This window comes from Hippoglossus stenolepis, chromosome 6 (assembly GCF_022539355.2).
Source record: "Hippoglossus stenolepis isolate QCI-W04-F060 chromosome 6, HSTE1.2, whole genome shotgun sequence".
Taxonomy (NCBI): domain Eukaryota; kingdom Metazoa; phylum Chordata; class Actinopteri; order Pleuronectiformes; family Pleuronectidae; genus Hippoglossus; species Hippoglossus stenolepis.
This window is the reverse complement of record NC_061488.1, coordinates 18,006,079-18,024,855: the sequence shown is the minus strand read 5'-3', so window position 1 is coordinate 18,024,855 and position 18,777 is coordinate 18,006,079. Positions and strand designations below refer to the sequence as shown.

The following is an 18,777-nucleotide window of genomic DNA, read 5'->3' as shown; positions in this document are numbered from 1 at the left end:
AGCTGCACTGAAACTGTGCTGATGCAAACCAAAGCAAATTTTCTCTGAAAGAAAATAATAGAAAATCCAAACTTTTATTACCGGCTTTCAAGTCTACTAGGGCGAGAGTGTGAAAACCGCAGTCTTTTGGTCCAGCCAACAAGATCTCGTCTTCATGTTACTTTCATAAAAAACTTCTCTCCTGGTGGTTTTCCTACACTTGTGAATCTCGTCATGAAAAGCTGAACCATACTTCAACTTTGATAAGAGCAGATGGTGATGTAAACCCTCATATAGTATAATTGAATACCAATTACCCTGTTACTGGATGTACAGTAGCTCATCAGGCTTTATGTCATCCGCACCAGCATACAGTTCATCTCTTGTATCTGAAAATCTCTCTCTTTGCACATTTATCCCTCTCTGTTTGTGTTTGCAGTGATTTTATCCAAACTACTCTGTTATCTTCATGCATCAGGATTTTCTATGTCAACAATATTTTTTGCGTTTGTTTGAGGCGAGTCATGAGTCTGTGTGGAAAAAGTCATGTCTTAAACCTTTTTTTGTGACTTGAGGCATCTGCACATTGTACAAACAACAATGTCCTGGTTCATCACATGTTGCACTGTCTGAGATGGGTCCACATAAAGAAGTAGTCTGGGCATTCAGCCACGGTAGCGAGGTCCTAGCGATACATATGCCCAAGCAGCTGTCAATCATGATATTGCACCCAGTTTTTATAGCATCAAATAATAGTTTGGTCCATGTCCCATCCACTAACATGGAGAAGGCGGGATTTATGACCTTACACGGCAGCCAGCCACCAGGTGGTGATCGAGATGCTTTGGCTCCACTGTTGGGGAGCTTTCATGTCGTCCAATTTTATAGTCTATGTGGAAATCAAATATATGACGAGTTTGTTGCGTGTATTAATCCATAAGGACATTACAGTCTCCTCGTCACTTCGCACAAATTCCATCTGTTCAGTGGAGCGTGAACTTCAGTGGACGTTTGAGTCACATACTTCTTGTACAGATTCACAGGAATAATCAACAGTAAAATTCTCCTCTTTTGTTTTTTTTCTCTCCATAAATCTTTTGCTTTTAAATGAAAATATGTATAAAAAGAGATATAAAAACCTACTGATTTGCCTCATTTGTCAGTAGCTGGTGTTTTGATTCTCAATTGTAAATTTAAATGCAGAATGTAAAGAAGCTTCTTCTTTGTATTAAAATTCTGCAGTTCTGCATCACATGGGTCATGGCAGCAATCACATTGAGAGAAGTAGGGCCTAAGCTTTGATGCAGACTGTCTTTAGTCTCCAAAACCCTTCATCAGCTGCATTGGGTGTACAGTAAATGATAGTGTGACCCAGGACTGAGGGTTTTGAATTTCACCACATTTCTCTCATGATAACCCACAGTCTGATTAAACTGACTCGAGGCTACATCACAAGTCTCAAGGTTTCATGTTCACAACAAAGTCACCGATCACAATCATGGATTATAAAAACAAAAAATGTACACAGGTACCAACACAGTAGCACATAAACACAATGAGAACAGCACTGTACATGTCCCTGCCCATTTCCACTCCCCTCCTCTTACCTCCCACCTTTCCCTCCTCCCTTCAACCCCTCCCTCTCTCTCTCTCTTTCTCTCTCCCCTCTTGAATTAAGTCCATTATTCCTGCCTGCTCGCCCTCTGAGCACTTCTCTGCTCGGCTCCAGTGAAAACTGTGTGTGTGCGAACTCTTCGCGCGTGTGTGTTGAGAGGAGTTTTTATGTGTGTGCACAGGGTTGTGTGTTTTTCTAAGTGGAGCTGGAGTGGAGCTGTTCATCAGTGGAGTTGACTGCAGACAGGGGAATACTCAGATCTCACTGCGCTGCCGTTTAACTTACACTCCGGCTGCCTTTTGGACTTTCTCTTTCTTTAAAAGTCTCACTGGACTCTTTTGCACCAAACTGTGACTCCGCTGCTGCTCTTTTTGTGCCCTCCAGGCACCATCGCCACCACCGGAATTACCACTTTTTTCACATTTTTGCAGTGACTTCCACCTGCCTCGAACTTTGTTTCATTCTTCCTTACTTTTTCTGGAGTTGAAGCTTCACGAGGAGTTATTTCCACCTGATGCCAGATGAACTTCTTGGTTCATTCACATTGTATTCAGACATGCTCAAGCTTGAGAATGGCTCTTTTGCAAGCACATAGAAAGAGCTCAGTGAGTGTGTGTAGGTGTGTGTGAAGCACTCTCTAATGTGAGTGAGAAATCAAGAGGTATTGCCTCATATGGACGTTTTGTTTTCTTTTTCATTGCAATGGAAAAACTGAGAGTTTGAAGAGCAATAAGCAGGACTGTAACTATGGAAACGGTCAGTGCTGTTGGAGGCACTTTGGGCTCAGGTGGATGCTGATCCCGACCTGGAATGTTCTAAACTCTTTAGGAATTTGGTTCCCCTGGAAACGGATGGAGAGGTGAGTTCATCCTGACTTGAAAGTGTGCTAAAAACTGTGCTAAAAACATTTTTCTGTGGTACACACTTAAATTACTTGCTTGTATGACTGTGCACACAAAAGATGATTCTGATGTGGCTGGAAAACTGAATCGCACAACTATGAAATATTAACTTCTGCTCAGGCGTAAAGTTGATTCTGTTGAGCTCACATTGCGGAGCAGTTCCATTACAAACCCACGTATCGTTTTACAAATCATGCCGATGACATGTGGGCTCCTTCCTCAGAGAACCAGTTTGAATTGCCTCTGTTGCTTCCGTACAGCAGAGTGAGCAGTCTCCCCTCACAGAGCTGTTTGGAGCAGCTCCAGTCAGGAGACCAGAGGCAGCTCTGTAAGGTCCTGACTTACCGCGGCTTCTGCTTTTAACGCGGCCAAATGGCCGTCTACCAGATACCAGCAGGCTGACATCGCCTTAGTGGCTCCTTCATTGTCTCTTCCCATGGCTACTACAGCAGACAAGAGGTTTAGGCTGCATGACCACTGTGAGGCAGGTCTCCAATAGGATTTTATTATGTTTCTTCTTTGTAATATATCAAGATGTCCACAATAATAGTAGTTAAATCACCTCTCTCCACTCGGTGCAGGCAGAACTGACATAAAGATCGGACAAAGAGATATCCAGATGAAACTTTTGCACTGTGGACATCAGCGCAGTATGAGTCTGGTTGACTCCACGTCTTCCATTTTTCCCCATTCAGACTTTGACCACTGAAATTATTTCAGCCAAACAGAACAAATGCTATAGCCATGGGTTTGCAGGCTGGGAAACTTTCCATTCATGATGCTGGGCCAGATGGCTGGATACCAGTAACCAGCAGAGAGCTGTAGCCTCTCCAGCTCCTTCAGAGCCGAGTCTCTGCTTTCCCTTTCTCACTTTGTTTTTTTCTACCTTAAATCCCATTAAGGCTTGTAGTCACTTCTAGCTGTGTCACTTTCCTTTGTGTGTGCGTGTGCGTTGTGTGTGTGTGTGTGTGTGTGTGTGTGTGTGTGTGTGTGTGTGTGTGTGTGTGTGTGTGTGACTTTCATTTACTCCATAGCTTTGTCATAAGACCCTCCACTGAAAAAAGTCCATACATCTATAAGCTGCATTACAGTGGATATTGAGATTATTCTTGAGCTCTTTTCTGAACCTTCATATGACTGAGCTTTTACCTTCATGTTCTCCATGTGTAAACCACTTTAAAGGCTTGTTTCCAACTTTCACCTTCAGTCTTGTGCTCTGCCTCGCATGATGAATACAGTTATGAGTTCTTTCTATATTAACACAGTCATGATATAGAATATGACCCTGTACTTACTTCTCTCAGTTGGTGGTCTGTCCCAATCAGCATTTGCTTCTTCTCCTAGTTATCAGAGGCACAGCTCAGCTCATTCTTCTGGACATAAGCAAAACCCTCTCATGCTTCGAGCAGATAATCCTGTCACAGCTGCATTTGCTGTAGAAATCAGACTTTGCTTGATGTGCCTCAGTTTTATTTTTATTTATTTATTTTTTATGGCTGTTCCTATCTCGAATTTGTCAGTAACCCTCTGCAGTGTGTTGACGTGCAGCCACACTTCCCAGCATCACCTACTTTTCTCTCTTGCTCTTCTCTGGACATCAAAAGTTTCTGTTTTCAAGTTTTTTTGGGGAAATCAGGCCAGCGAGCTGACGAATCACAGACGAATCAAAATTCCACAATACTTTAAATGTTAAGGTGGAGAACAGTCTCACATTTATTCCCTGGACGCTTTCTTCCTTCCAGTCTTACCCATCACAATTACATGCTGAACACCAGCACTTTCCTCAACAGTAAACTAGTTGTTACTCCCAACCTTGACCGTAAAATTCTTAAAACTGAGATGAATGTGTCACAAACGTTTAAAAAATATGTGCCTGTTCGTCTGCTCAGTCTTGACATTGTGATGAATACTGTTCATAGCTCACATTAGGCCTTTGCATTTTGATACACAGTATATTATACAATCATGTTTTATTATACTCATCAGATTTAGAAAGACACTTATAGACTTAAACCCAAATAGCCATAAATTACAAAAATTGTTGGTGGCGTGAAACTCATGTGTGCAGTTCCAGTGATTTCACATGACATCTCTTGGTATTTAAATGACATAATTTGATAAATGGATCCAAAAGGGATCCAAAAAGGATCCAAAAGGTGATTAAATTACCCATCTCACCCTCCCTTCTGTTTCTCTGTCTCTGCTTGTTGTAACCTGGCTCACCCTCAGAGCTGACTTGAATTAACAGATAAAATATCGAACAATTATTCAGCAAGACATCTAAAAGACGACTCAAACAATGTTCAAATCCACAATTTTTATTCAACCTCATTTTGGTCACCCTTAAATTGTGTCATATCCGCTTTAGCTGTGGGTTTGCCCGTTTCTGCTATAACTTCCGAGGCAAATGACGTAAGGCAAAGGAAAACACACTGCCAGTTAGCCAGTTAAGTGTTTTTTTTCCTTCCACTGTTTGTGTCGGTCACTCGTAATGGTCCACCCACGAATAGTCTCAGAGTAGGAAATGCTCTGCAGCTTGTAATTTTATATTTAGATGCATCAAAAACGCCCCTTAATCAGACCAGCAGGGCAGAACAATGTTAGGACTTTGCCTGAGGTGCTGGATGATGAAATTTAATTGTCCTTCTCCTCAAATCCCCCACCTGACAATCCGGTGCGAAAGCCACCAGCAACCCTCTGTTTCATTTTTTTCTTCTTGTAGAGCTGCGGGCCCTCCCTCCCTTCATTCTTCCTCTTCATCCCTCAATCTATCCCTCCCTCCCTTACTTTCATTTCTCCATCGCAGGGAGGCTCAGACTTGTTGGTCGAAGGCCAGGGAAACTCTTTTCTCCCTGCAGGCAAAACAATTGGCTCCTTTCTCTCCATCACCTCTCGCCTGGCTCGCTTTCTTCTCCATCCCTCCCTCCTATACATTCTCTCCTTCCGTGGGACTGTATGCATGCAGGCAAGCTGCAGAGCTGAAGTGGTACTGTACAATGTCCTCCCTCCCTCCTGTTCTGATTCTTTGTCCTCCCTCCCGCTTTTCTTTCCTGCCGTAACCTTTTGCTTTCTCTTCCTCTCCATCCCCTCTTTCCCTCCCTTCCAATGTCCCCCTGTCTTACTTTCTGGTGCAGCTCTTTTATCAGTAGGTGCAGGATGGAGGGATGCTTCGTGCACCTTTTTTTACCACTCCACAGTTTCTTTCTCCATCTCATTGCCTCATGCTTTCCCACTTTTCTTTCTGTTATTTGGGTGGTTTCCCCTATTCTTCTCCCACTCTCTTAATGCCCTTGTCTCTGCTCTCTCTCGCTATCTTATTTAACTTTTCTTGCTTCCTTCTTTTTGTCCAAAGTGCCCTCATCACCCTCCAATGATTCCTCAAAGCACTGTTCTTTATGGCTTCTTCCACCCCTTCCTCTCTCTCTCTCCTCTCCTCCTTGGGTATCTCTCTCTCTGACGGGTCATTCCCATCAGGCCCTCAGCGTCTTTTTATCTCCCTTCTTCTCTCTAACCTGTGGTAGTGGAGGGCTACAGGTTAAACTACTGATATACATTCCCTCATTATTGCAGGCTGTACTGCAGTGTTGCACTCTAACCTCACTCTGAAAAGCCCGACTCACCCTGCAGGCGGAACGCTTTGTATGCCCCCCCCCCCACAGGAATCTGTCTCTCTCTGTCTTTCTCTTTATTTTTAATCCACTCCCTCTTGGCATGCCCCGCTCTGTGTCTATTGATGCTGAACTGAATGCAAGTGTCAGCGGGTCCAATGGCTTTTTATTAAGATGCATTATGGAGTTTGTGTATTCTTGGATGTGTGTGTGTGTGTGTGTGTGCGTGTGCGTGTGTGCGTGTGTGTGCTTCCTTGCTGATCTAAGTGTTGAGGTACAGCAGTTTATGTGAGGATTATTGCACTCATGAATATATTGTTAATGTGTGTGCACTAATTTGTGTTACCTCTTAAGGGTCTTAAACACTGACCTTGTCAGGACCAGTAGTTCAGTCCTGATGAGGATAAACTCATTAGAGCTCCTGGTTTAGTTTAGGGGTAAGATGTGGATTGTGGTTAGGTATAAATTGGTAATGGTTTAGGTTAAGGATAAGGTTTTTGTCTAGGCTGTCCACAATAAATTAAAGTCAGTGCACAATCCTAAGCTGCACAAACCTGTGTGTGTTTGTGTGTGAGTGTTCTGCTTAGACTCTGGAATGAGGCGAGGAACATCAATGGCCTCTTCAACTCATGATGATTTAGAGGACACACACACGCACGCACGCACGCACGCACGCACGCACGCACGCACGCACGCACACACACACACAGACACACACAGACACACACACACAGAGCTTGGGGAGACTCCAAGGAACAATGGGACGCTCGTTCCTTTTATAGCAGCAGACAGGAGTGTAGGGCTTCACTGCTGCCCTTGTCACTCCCGGGGACTGTGACGTACATTGTGCGTGAGTGTTTCTGTTGTGTGTCACCGCGCTGCAGCTGACAAGAGCACTGACGTCCTTTTCTTTAAATTACTGCATCATCTTTGCACCTCAGTGCAGAACCGTGAAAACACACACACAGCCTCGCCTTCTTTTTCTGACCTCACACAAACAAACACACTTTAATATACATTTGTCCAGATATGAGAACTTCTGTCACGTTGATCGTTGATCGTTTTGTAGTCGTCCAGAGCTGTAGCAGCAGCCCTTGCCATTCAAACCCTACAACACCTCTTTGTGCGCTGCTGAAACAGTGAGTTGTGGCAGAGGATGGCAGGTTCTGTGCCCATCAAGGCTTGCATTTGGGCTTTTGTCCATTCCTGAGTGTGTGTGTGTGTGTGTGTCATACTGCAGGGTATATGTGGGAGTTGATGCTCCTGTTCAGCACTGTCCTGTTGTGTTGTGGCCTGGGAGCCGTGAGCTTATGAGAGCTCTCCTGTCTCCACGCCTCAATAGCTCCATTATTTATAAAACTCTGTGCCAACAGCCTGGTCTGTGAGTGCAGAGTTTGTGTGCATATACTCTCATCTTTGTGTGTTTCAGTTTCGCATGTGCCTAAAAGTGAACACTGCAGCTTTCTGTGGTTTTTTGAAATTCTGACACTGGTGTAAAAATGTGCCAACTTGAAATGAATGGGGATTTAACTGAAAACTTTTTTTAAAGACCACATGAAAACTGCACTTCTGTCAGAGCTCGATCACCAACCGCCAGTCCAAGTCAGGACATCTAGAGTTTCTCCATTGTTAGAATATGCACAGTTATCATTTTTACTCTTAATAAATGGGCTATGCTGTTTTCCAGTCTTATCAGCCAATCACACGTTCATACAGCGGCTAAGGACACTTCGGAATGCAGACTAAAGGAGCTGGGGATCGAACTACCGACCTTCTTATTTATAATAATAACTTTATTTGTGGAGCACTTTTCAACACAAAGTACAAGCTGCTGCACAACAAGAAAACAAGGGATAAAATACAAAGTGTTATACAACAGGAAACCAATTAACTAACAAATTAGTGGAGGACCCTTTCTACCCCCCGAGCCACAGTGCTTATAGGCGACATCTTGTGGGCCATCCAAGCCATATTTTTGGGCTATATATTATTGCAGATGTTACATTAACTTCTGGTTTAACACAGTATCAGCTCAGTTGAGACTATGGCAGCAGGGTGTCAGTGCATTCCTGTCACCAGAGGTCCAAGCGCACACTGCTTCCAGCCCATATGGTTTCAGGTTGTGGATAACGGTTGCATACTTGCGCCGATTTGAGAGATCATTTGAAAATCGGCTCCTGTTCCTAGTGTTTTAGCTCCTTGACCGTGAAAGTGTTGCACATTTAGGCTGCTGTTGGTCCATCGTCAGTATTCTCAAGCCTCATGGTTGAAAAATACCATATAAAGAAAGAAAAAGGGTAGAGTTACGCTTGAATTTGACAGGGCAGTTGATTTTACGGAGAGGGGCACATTGTTAGATGGGCTGGAAGAAACAGACTGAAAGTGAAAAGGGAGAAAAACAGACAGTCTGCTTGTTCCTGACTCCGTGCCAACTGTGAGGTGTAATAGAATAAAGGAGACTGTTTCTACTCAAAGGCTTTATTGTTCCTGCTGACCGCAGAGTCCGAAGTACTGAAAGAGAGGTGTGTGTCCCCGTGCAAGCTTTTTATGACACTATGTTTATATTACATTTAGGCTTATGAGGCAGTAACCTCATTACTGCTCCTGTGGCAGAGTTGTGGCTTACAGCGACACACTCACAACAGAGACACCCGCTTATTGGGGATTTTTCCCGAAACAATAAGAAATCTGTCCCTTTAAATCGGACTCTCAGTTAACTTTATAGAGATTCTTTTTCTGTCCTCTGTGCTAAAAGTCCCCGCACACTCACAAACAGAGACTGCAGTGGAAGCCACGTGTAAACCACATTTATAAAAAAAAAAACATTGTGAACCTTTGAATAACTTGTAATGTTGTTTATTGATTACTGTGTAATTCAATATTGACACCAAATCTCATTACAAAAGCCAACAGTCTTTGGCTGTGTGCTGCCAGACTCGCTCACAAGTGACTTTCTGTTCAGAGCCGATGCACTCATCCATCCACATCACTGTCGTCTCATCAGTCCTCGGCGATGAAGAGATCTCATCTGGTGACACCTTCTGCCAGTGCGGAGGGAGCGAGGGAGTGTGAGCGAGCAGAAGAGAGAGGGAGAGGGAGAGAGAGAGAGGGGGAAGCCACTCTGAGTTGGCAGTGCCACAGACACAGATATTGTGCATGGCTTGGCATATCTCTATCACACATACACAGTCTTCATCACCATGGTCTGTGTGTGTGTGTGTGTGTGTGTGTGTGTGTGTGTGTGTGTGTGTGTGTGTGTGTGTTTTGGATACACCCTTATGTCTTGCTGTAATGTGAAGGGATTATAGTGGTGTTGCCACAATGGAGGTTGGCATTTACTCAGCCTGGCAGAGGCATCAATCTGCCTCTGACTAAATAAACTTCAGACGTCTGTGTTTGTGTGTGTGTGTGTGTGTGTGTGTGTGTGTGTGTGTGTGTGTGTGTGTGTGTGTGTGTGTGTGTGTGTGTGTGTGTGTGTGTGTGTGTGTGTTTGTGTGTTTGTGCGTAGTGGCATCCTTGGCACAACCAAACAAATGCTTGTGATGTCCATTTCTAAATCCTCTCCCTTTCTGTCTCTATTTTTAGGTTACGATTTCCATGTGTGACGTCTTGGTCCCATTTTGAATGTGAGAGGTGAACTCGGTCGTCTTTCACGGAGGAGCACTGGATATACCAAAACAAACTCTTGAGAAGCAAGGAGGCCATTGTGAAGATTACACTGAACGCTAAGAAGGAAGACCGGAGACTGAAACTCCAAAAGGTCGAACATAAAAAACTAAAACAAAACTAGCTGAAAGTAATTGGACATTAATGGTCAGTGAAATCAAGGACAAAAACTACAAACTACCAAACAATCACTTTACAGGCTAACAGCCACTGCAGCCGTTGAAAGAAAGGCGCTTGTTCTCAACGTGTCAAGATGATGACCATGATGATGATGATGGCGGCCATGATGGTCACCTGCAGCTCTCTCTTCCTGCTGGGACTGGCCGCCGCCCACGCGTCCTCCAGCACCACGACCCGCACTTCATCTTCATCCTCCTCTTCTTCCACCTCCTCCTCATCCTCCTCACCACGCATGAAGCTCTCATACAAAGGTAAGAACCAAAGCTTTCTGAAGGAGGGAAATTTTGTTTGCACACAGGAATGAGTCCATAACCCCTTTTTCGCTGGTCAAAAAACCCACTAACATCTGGCTTATGTCTGCAATGGGAATAGATTCAATTGGCATTCACTCCCGGGTCAAATGACTCTGCAGTAGACTCAGCTTTCGGTGCCTTCTTGATGTTAACAAGACGCTCCGGGGGAATAAAAACAGAGAGGCAAACTCCTCTCCTGGCCAATAGCTGCATTTAAAATACCTGCATATACCTGCTTATTTTGGTGTAAAAGAGGTTTATGTCTCCACTGCCCAAAAAAGCTATAGATTTCTTTACTGTACTTGTAGTACAGTAAACTCGTTGGTTTTCCACATTCCTTAACTCCTTACTACAACCTTAACAATCACAATACAATATTTCTAACTCTAAAGCCAAGTCCCAACCGCCAAAAAGTGGCCTCTACCTAAGTTTTTGTAGAAACCTAAATGTTTGTCCCCACAATGACACAAGTCCCCGTGAATCAGTGTGTATTTAGGTTCAGGTCCCCAGGATATAAAACCAAGCCTGCACACATACACAAACACACAGCTTCATGAGATGTTCAACCATATCGCTTTTCAAAGTAAACAGGCCTGAACAGTAGCCAAGCGTAATTTGTGGCAGCCACACACACAGACACACACACACACACACAAACAGCGTACACACTGAGGAATGGTATTGTGTTTCATCTAAAGTTTTGTGAGTTTGCAGAATGTAGCTCAGTGCAAAGCATAACCACATAAACCAGGGATGTGTTCCATCACTGAATGCTGGCAGTTACTGGCTGAACTAACTCACCAAGGACATGAGGCTGGAGGCCATCTATCCAGCCGAGATATGTGCGCCCTTTAATTTCATCTGAACATGTAGCAGTCAGGTTTGGAAGCCAGCACAATATTTTAGTTCTGGTTGACACATGAAGGACTAAAAGAGATCCATCATACAGCACTGAAATAACATTGGTTTTATGCAGTAAAACAGAAACACAGCTAAGAACATCTGTCTGTTACCCGGTACTGCTGAGCATCAGATGTGCCTGGTTAATCAACAACTTCACTCTAGGATCATTTACTATTTTAATTGAATAAGTCCTTCAGTAATAGGCTATGTAATGTCCCAAAAATGTGCAAGTGGGTATGTCATTAATATAACTGTTTACATTGACTTTCAAGTCCCAGGGGAGTAGTGTATGGCTCATTTAGCAGTGCAGGTCAAGGGATAACAATTGTGCCAACCACAGTCTGCCTGTCTGACTGTATTATTAGCATTAAAGCATGCCAATATCATTATTTGAAAACAACATGATACATATAAGAACACTATCATGCTAAAATATTGCCATTAGATCCTAAACATTAGCATGTATTATACTGCTAACATAGTAGTGACACTATCTGTAATTATTATCCATTGTAGTTGATTAACCTTTAGATCAGTTGAGGGGTTGTGACATGTCTGTAAAAAGAGCAGAACAGACCAGCGCGATCATTAGACAGCAGAAGATTACAACGAGAAAGTTGAAAGCTAAAAAACTGTGTGTTGGTGAGTTTTATATGAACAAAACTGAGGTACAGTGATGAAAGTACTTGTGCTGCCATGTCTGTAGTTTTATCATTGGAGAGAGTTGCTCACAGAACCATTTAATGTAACTAAATTAATGAAGGCTTCAATTTCTTAAAAGAAACAGTTGTAAGGGCTGTCATGGCCTTTGAAAGGTTGATGAATGAAATGCTGAATTTGACATTGCATTGAGTTACAGAATGTGATGGAACAGAGGCGAGCCCCGATATGATGGCATGACTTTCACTCTCTATACTAACATGCTAGATTTTGCATGTTAAAAATCAACATGACAACATTGGGAAGTTATGAACATGACAACTGGGTAATTATAATGACATGCTAACTAAGCATAATTCAGTTTAGCAGCAAACGAGTTCAACTTACCTTGCTGATTGTATTATGCAGCATCATATCAGCAAGATTTTTGAGAGTATAATGGTGTAGGTTACCATGAATAATCTAATTTAAAGGTATTCAGTAACAATATATATAAATAATAAATATTTAATAATAATAAATTGTGTCTGCCACAAATAATCTCTAAACCTGCTAATGTCTCTTTGTTGTAAAAACTTACATCGCAGCAAACTTAACAAACACAAAGCCATTTTAATTCATTTAGAAGTTGTTAACTTAGAATTTACTTGGCTCATGGCACCTGGCGTATAAGTCATTTTTAATCATGTTTCTTCTTTGGGCCTCAGATTTTATGGTCACAACAGTAGAGTGCTGAGTAATAACACATTTGCCGAAAATGGCACGTTTATATAAAACAAGAGCAGTAGAACTAAAGTCCCTGATGTCATGCAGGCGGCTTTGGGTGGTGTCTGGGACTTAATTAAAGTTATAAATTCACATTAGAACAATGGAAGACTAATAAAGCCATTTAAATGTCTAAGCAAAGGCCTGTGTCATTTCTTTCCTGAGCACTCGGTTTAAGCCAGGCCAGCAGGGGAGGATGCAGACACTTTATTTTTTCAGCTTCTCAGGCCAAGAGCACTGTTTTTTTTTTTCCACTGGTGTAACTATTAGAGCATAAGTTTACAAATACAAGCTGAATTTTCCTGGGCACTGTTCCCTTGGACTTGTTCTTGCCAGTTTGGAAACAGCAATGACACCATTTCCCCCATTGAAACCAATATAGTCATTGCTGACAGAGGATTTTGTTAAAAATTCACTGGCCTTGGGACACAGATCAGAAATGGTCTTTAAACTCTCAAATGAAATGGTATTCTTCTTTATCAACCACATGGCATGTTGTAGCCCAGTGGCCAATTCGGATCTGATCACTCTGATTACTTGAGTTTGTTTTAGCTCTGATTCTTTCAAATTTTTCTCAGGACATTGGTTTACTGTTACTTGTCTCTTCAGTAAAGACAAAACAATATCAGAGATTGTGTTCTGAACTTCTGATTCTAAGAGGTTGATCGTAGGTTGGAAATGAATCTGCAGTGACCAGACTGACAGTGGTTGTGACACGGTTCCGCTTAAGAAAGACATACAAATGCTCAGGCAGATAGATGCCTGTAATCCCTTACCAGTTTCCAAACTCTTGGGAGTTGGTAAGTTCTGCCATTGTTAAAATTCCATTCTCGTGTCCAATGGTCGTCTCATTTGAACTATTGGCTGTTCTACACCCCACAATGTCTGGTGGTACCTCTCCAGTTCGTCTGTTTCATCTGCTGCCATAAGCTTCAGAGGATGTGCACAAATATGGACGAATTGAACACAGGGTACGGACATAAAGCTCTGTCCTGTTGTGTATATGTATCTAACGTTTAGCATAAATGAGCCGTAGCATATTCACAGTCACACTGACATCCAATACTTAGAATCTAATCTGCTGTGTGGACGTCGCAGGGAACCATTACAACAATGAAATATCCGAAGTCAATCATAAACTGGAAGCGGTCAGTGTACCACATTTAACAGGACTGAAAACCCCCCCCACCCTTTATAGTTCCGTACATCTGTTCTGATTTCAGAGTTGCAGCAGTTCCATGGTGTGCGCCGGTACGAGCTCGAGCGTTCCTGCTGCTTCAGTGCTCTGCTGCTGGATGAAGAAAGAGGCCGTCTCTTCGTCGGGGCCAAGAACTTCCTGCTGTCCCTCTCGCTGGACAACATCGCCAAGCAGGAGCACAAGGTGGATCCCAAACAGCATCTACTGACGAGATTATGGGTGTTGCCTGTGACTCAGCAGTTATTGAAGTGCATTAAAACAAAGCATAATGAACGGACTTTATCTTTCTTGGCAATTCACCGAATTACATTATAGCTCAACTGTACTCTTATTAGTGACCTTATGTGTCTCTATTATTTAATAATCTCGTGACTTTAATTTGTGCTAATTTCAAACCATAAGATGGAAATCAGGAAGTGGCTCTCATTTATAATCAGTGCCATATTTCCTGTTTCCTATGAATCATTTGATACTGTTGTGATCACGGTCAGGCACCACATGCCCCACAAGTTTGTTTTCATGTGAACTGGTGCAGAAAGATACAAAGGTATAGATGCCCTTTTTATGAACATTCCCCTTTGAACATGAACATGCTCGCACATATGAGACTACTCAAGCGAGTGGCCTCACGTGGAAGAAGGGGAGAAAGAGAAATGTGGCATTAATAGAGAAGGGTAGAAAATCAAAGAGGGGAACAGAGATGAAAAGAGAACATTCATCCAAAAAGTGCTGTGATTGATAACTAAATTGCCTTTGTACTAGGTGGAAGTTGTTTTAAGTTACAGAAGGACGCCCATGCAGACGTCTGTGCACTGTGGTACAGAACAGACGTTTATAGAAAGATCCACACTGACAAAATCACCAAGTGCACTTCACTGTATAGAGACACAGAGAACCCACAGCTATAGAAGCAGAATACAGTGCAGCTGTGGGGAGTAAATTACATGTTTGGTGCGTTAGAAGTAAAACCACTGCTGGTTTTACGTGTATGTTTGAGTTGGATTTATGACCTTGTGTTCATAGTCACCACAGCCAAAGCTGTAGTTCAGTGAGGTGGATGAGAGGGGAGGAAGAAGACAGGTGAGGGAGAGAAAGAGCAATTTCAATGAAAGTATGAAGAGACCCTAACTTTATCCTTCTAGTACCATGCTGAACGCCACATTATCAATTTAGAAGTGACAAACACTTGTTTTGGTTCATAAAAGTTACTCTCCAAATATACATGAAGCAAACTTTAAATTTGTAAATTGAATCCAGATAATCAGATTTGAGCAACAGAATCATATGACCCTTATCTGCTGTGTTCCAGATCTACTGGCCTGCCCCTGTCGACTGGAGGGAGGAGTGTAACTGGGCTGGAAAGGATATCACCGTAAGTCTCTGTACTTTACTCTTACTCACTTTATCTACACCCTAATCCAGTTTATACTCTGTGTTATTCTTCTTAACTGAAGTCAGCAGGCGTATGTGTCCTGAAAATGCTTGTGATGGTGATGTTGGATTGAAAATAAAAGAGAAACCATACCAGTGTAAAATCTGAAGACTTCAAAAATTACTAACCAAAGTTAAGATATAAAAAAACAAATCTTCTTTCTATGTATTATATTAGACATTCCATAATACCAGTATATTTATTAATGAATTTGTCTCTATAGTATTGAATATAATGAGATTTTGTCAAATTCTGATTGGTACATAGAAAAATGACATGTCATACACAACTGAAGATAAATACATGATCTCTGGTAAAATAGTCAATATCACTGTAGATGTGGCAGAAGATAGCGTGCGCTGTGGATGTCAGGAGATAGGAAGTAGGAAGTGAATATCATATGTCTGGGTCGGTGTTAATAAGAGGACTGAGGAGCTCCTCGTGGAGGAAGTGAACTGTCCACTCCTACCCAGCCCAACACAATGGTACCTTTTAATCCACTGGAGTCATGGGAGTCATCACAAGACACAAGTACCACATTTAAACATGTAATAATAGGTGCAACACTCCTACAGTTGGACCTGCCCTGTGGTGAGATCACCTCCTCTTCATCTGTTTGCTTTAAGCCCTATCTGACTGAGATCTGCTCAGTTTGATGCTGAGCCAGAGGCAATAGGGTTTTTTTCCGCAGCATTTTGCAATCGCTCATTGTTCAGTGGCTTTATCCAGGAAAATAATTTCTTCAATGTCATGTTAATACGTACGACAGAGGAGGGTTAGGAAGGGGAAAAGGGGGATATCAGCCTGTCTCCTGCATTCAAATAAGAAATGTGGTGCATCTGGTGAAGTTATACTTTATTATAAGTTTCACAAACAGCCATTACTTCATCTTTTGGTCATCAGCACCACATTATCATAAGTATCAGGACTTTGAAAAGATTTTGCAAGGAAGAACCATACAAACTTCGAGGAAATTGGAAATTTCTTCTAGTAATATCGTGCCTTTCTTCTCATAATGTTGTGACATCATTCTCAAGATCGCCAACGTTCTTTTTCTGCTTTAAATACTTCTTATATCTTCTAGATGTCCATGATTTGTATTCCAGGAGACCGTCTTGTATCATTAACACTCTCAAAGTACTGTAAAGAAGCTTCGGTTCCAAAATGAAGTCAGAGATAGAAAGTGTATCTGATAACCACCTTACTACAAATATATGTTACATGAGGTCGCAGTGTGTTTAAACTTAATTTCACAAGGAGGCCATTGCTGAGGTTATATCTCCTTTTAAGGGTGTTGTTGCATGATGCACAGGAGCATCATAAAGAAATATACAAGACATGGCACGAAATTTGAATTTAAAAAGTCTCATAAAAAGTAACCCCGTTTCTTTACTGCTTGCACTAGACTCTTGACCTACTGTAACACTGTGAGCACGGTGCCAACGTATATCAACACGTGCCATATGCTTCTGCTCTTGGTTCTTTGTGTCAGCTGCCAGAAACAGCCTTTCTATTTTGATCTACAGAAAAGAAACTTTTTTAGTTACTAAGAATACGTCGAGTAAATACTGCATGTGCTGATTATGTTTCTAAATGTGATCTTCTGTATGTGGATGGAGTCTGCGCCGAGCAGGCGTGGCTTCAATGACCGATGTGCAGAGGCCACAAAGAGCCTATAGACCACCCAGGATTATATCACACACACAATTAGCTAAGTCAATGCTAAGTCTGTGTGTGTGTGTGTGTGTGTGTGTGTGTGTGTGAGTGTGTGTGTGTGTGTGTGTGTGAGTGTGCATGCTGTGTGTGTGTGTGTGTGTGTGTGTGTGTGTGTGTGTGTGTGTGTGTGTGTGTGTGTGTGTGTGTGTGTGTGTGTGTGTGTGTGTTTGTCATCAGTATGCACACATATGTCACAAATTTGTCTCCATACTGTTTATTGTGTTTACGGTCTTTCGTTTGACCATGTAATCTACATTTCTTTATGTAGCTATGTATCCAGTGTGTGTGTGTGTGTGTGTGTGTGTGTGTGTGTGTGTGTGTGTGTGTGTGTGTACAACAACCCCTCCGTCTGATTACACAGCTGTAGCAGACAGACAACGAGCTCCATTCATACAATACTGCAGGCTCCAGTTTCACCTGACCAGGAGTCTGTCTGGGTGTGTGTGCGTGTGTCCCGTTTGTGTGTGTCCCGTTTGTGTGTGTGTCCCGTTTGTGTGTGCTTGAAAGCGAGAGTAACAGCACGAGACGGCGAGTGGTGAGAGAATTAGAGAAATTGCTCCAGAGGAAGAAGGGATGGAGGGATGGAGAGAGAACACGATAAGAAAGTAAAATAAAAGTTTGTCGAAACTTTGAAGTCAGATGTTGCCTTCAAAGCAGTTTTCCTCTGGTCAGTCGTTGTGCCTGCCTCTCTGGCCAGTGAAATATTATTCTTATCCTTTGTTAAACAATCGCTCCCCTCTTGTTCTTAACACTCACCCACACACTGAGAACTGAGACGACCTCACACTGTTGACCCTAATTACAGAGAAGTGTGTTTCTCTAGAGGAAGAGGCCAACATCTCTCTCCCCCACTGGATCTCTCCTCTCCCTCTCTCCTAACTTTCTCTCAGTCCTCCGCTCTTCCCATGCTCTCTCAGTAGTTCCTATTTATTTGGTCTCTGGGAAACATATGTTTTCTCAGACCTTTACCCTCTGTATGTATTTGTTTATTCCTCTCCATGAAACAATGTTGTCTTTTTAATCTAAATACAGCGGAACACCCTTTTCCATCCTATTAACCTACTAACATGCTGTACATATACACAAAGAAAGAAGTGGGCAAGATACTAAGTGGAGCCGTTTTCAGAACAATCGGGTCTTGACTTTCCTTGGAGTTTGCCTTTCTCAAAATTACAATATAGCAGGAGATTCTGCGGTCAGGTGCCTTCACAACAACACCAATTTTCGGCAAGTGCAGGTGATAAGGGTGGCGCAGTATCACGTATTAATTCCAGTGTGGAGATCACTTGTTTTGTGTACACCACATCACCACCGGCATCGGCCCTCATCAGGGGCATGTCTGAAAGCAGCTCAGATAGAGGTTTGAGGTGTGTGATATGCCTAATGGTTGCCCTCATAAAGACGTGTAATGAACACATCATTATTCACACACCCACCAGACTCACAAACACAGACACAGTTAACAGTAAACAGTTGAAAGTTCTGCCAGACAATTAGTCCGACACTGTAGAGCCCTGTACAGCCAGAGCCCTGTTTAAACCTACGGAGATGATCGATTGTGTGTTTATGTTGTCATGGGAGCAGCCATTTTTCATACTTTCTCCATTAACAATCAACCAGTATTTAAAAGAAGAGAGGCGCATTGATAATCATCACATCTTAGTCAAAAGGTACATTATTCTCAGCTAATGAAAGAATCAAAAGCTCGCTTGTGTGTGAGTCCAGTAACATTCACATCTTTTCCAGCAGCTCACACTAACCTGAGGCTTGACAACCGTGAGCTCCCGACTCTGGTCTCCTGCTCTTCTCTGATTGGTCAGAGGGGCGAGGCTCACTCAGGAACTATCAGGCTATTTAATG

At 42.6% G+C, this 18,777-nt stretch overlaps 1 protein-coding gene across 3 annotated transcripts in view; it reads left to right on the top strand.

Moving 5' to 3' along the window:
* The window catches only part of sema3b (sema domain, immunoglobulin domain (Ig), short basic domain, secreted, (semaphorin) 3B), a 77,611-nt gene that overhangs the window by 42,073 nt on the left and 16,761 nt on the right, over window positions 1–18,777 (top strand). The window contains exons 1-5 of one of the 3 annotated variants that reach the window (XM_035159080.2): window positions 1,683–2,453; window positions 9,690–9,864; window positions 9,970–10,201; window positions 13,795–13,952; window positions 15,079–15,141. In XM_035159080.2, coding sequence (XP_035014971.1) covers window positions 10,024–10,201; window positions 13,795–13,952; window positions 15,079–15,141 — 399 coding nt within the window. In that variant the 5' untranslated portion in view covers window positions 1,683–2,453; window positions 9,690–9,864; window positions 9,970–10,023. Of the gene's footprint in view, window positions 1–1,682; window positions 2,454–9,689; window positions 10,202–13,794; window positions 13,953–15,078; window positions 15,142–18,777 lie in introns of those variants that run through there. The other 2 variants (XM_035159077.2, XM_035159079.2) reach the window with 2 other exon arrangements.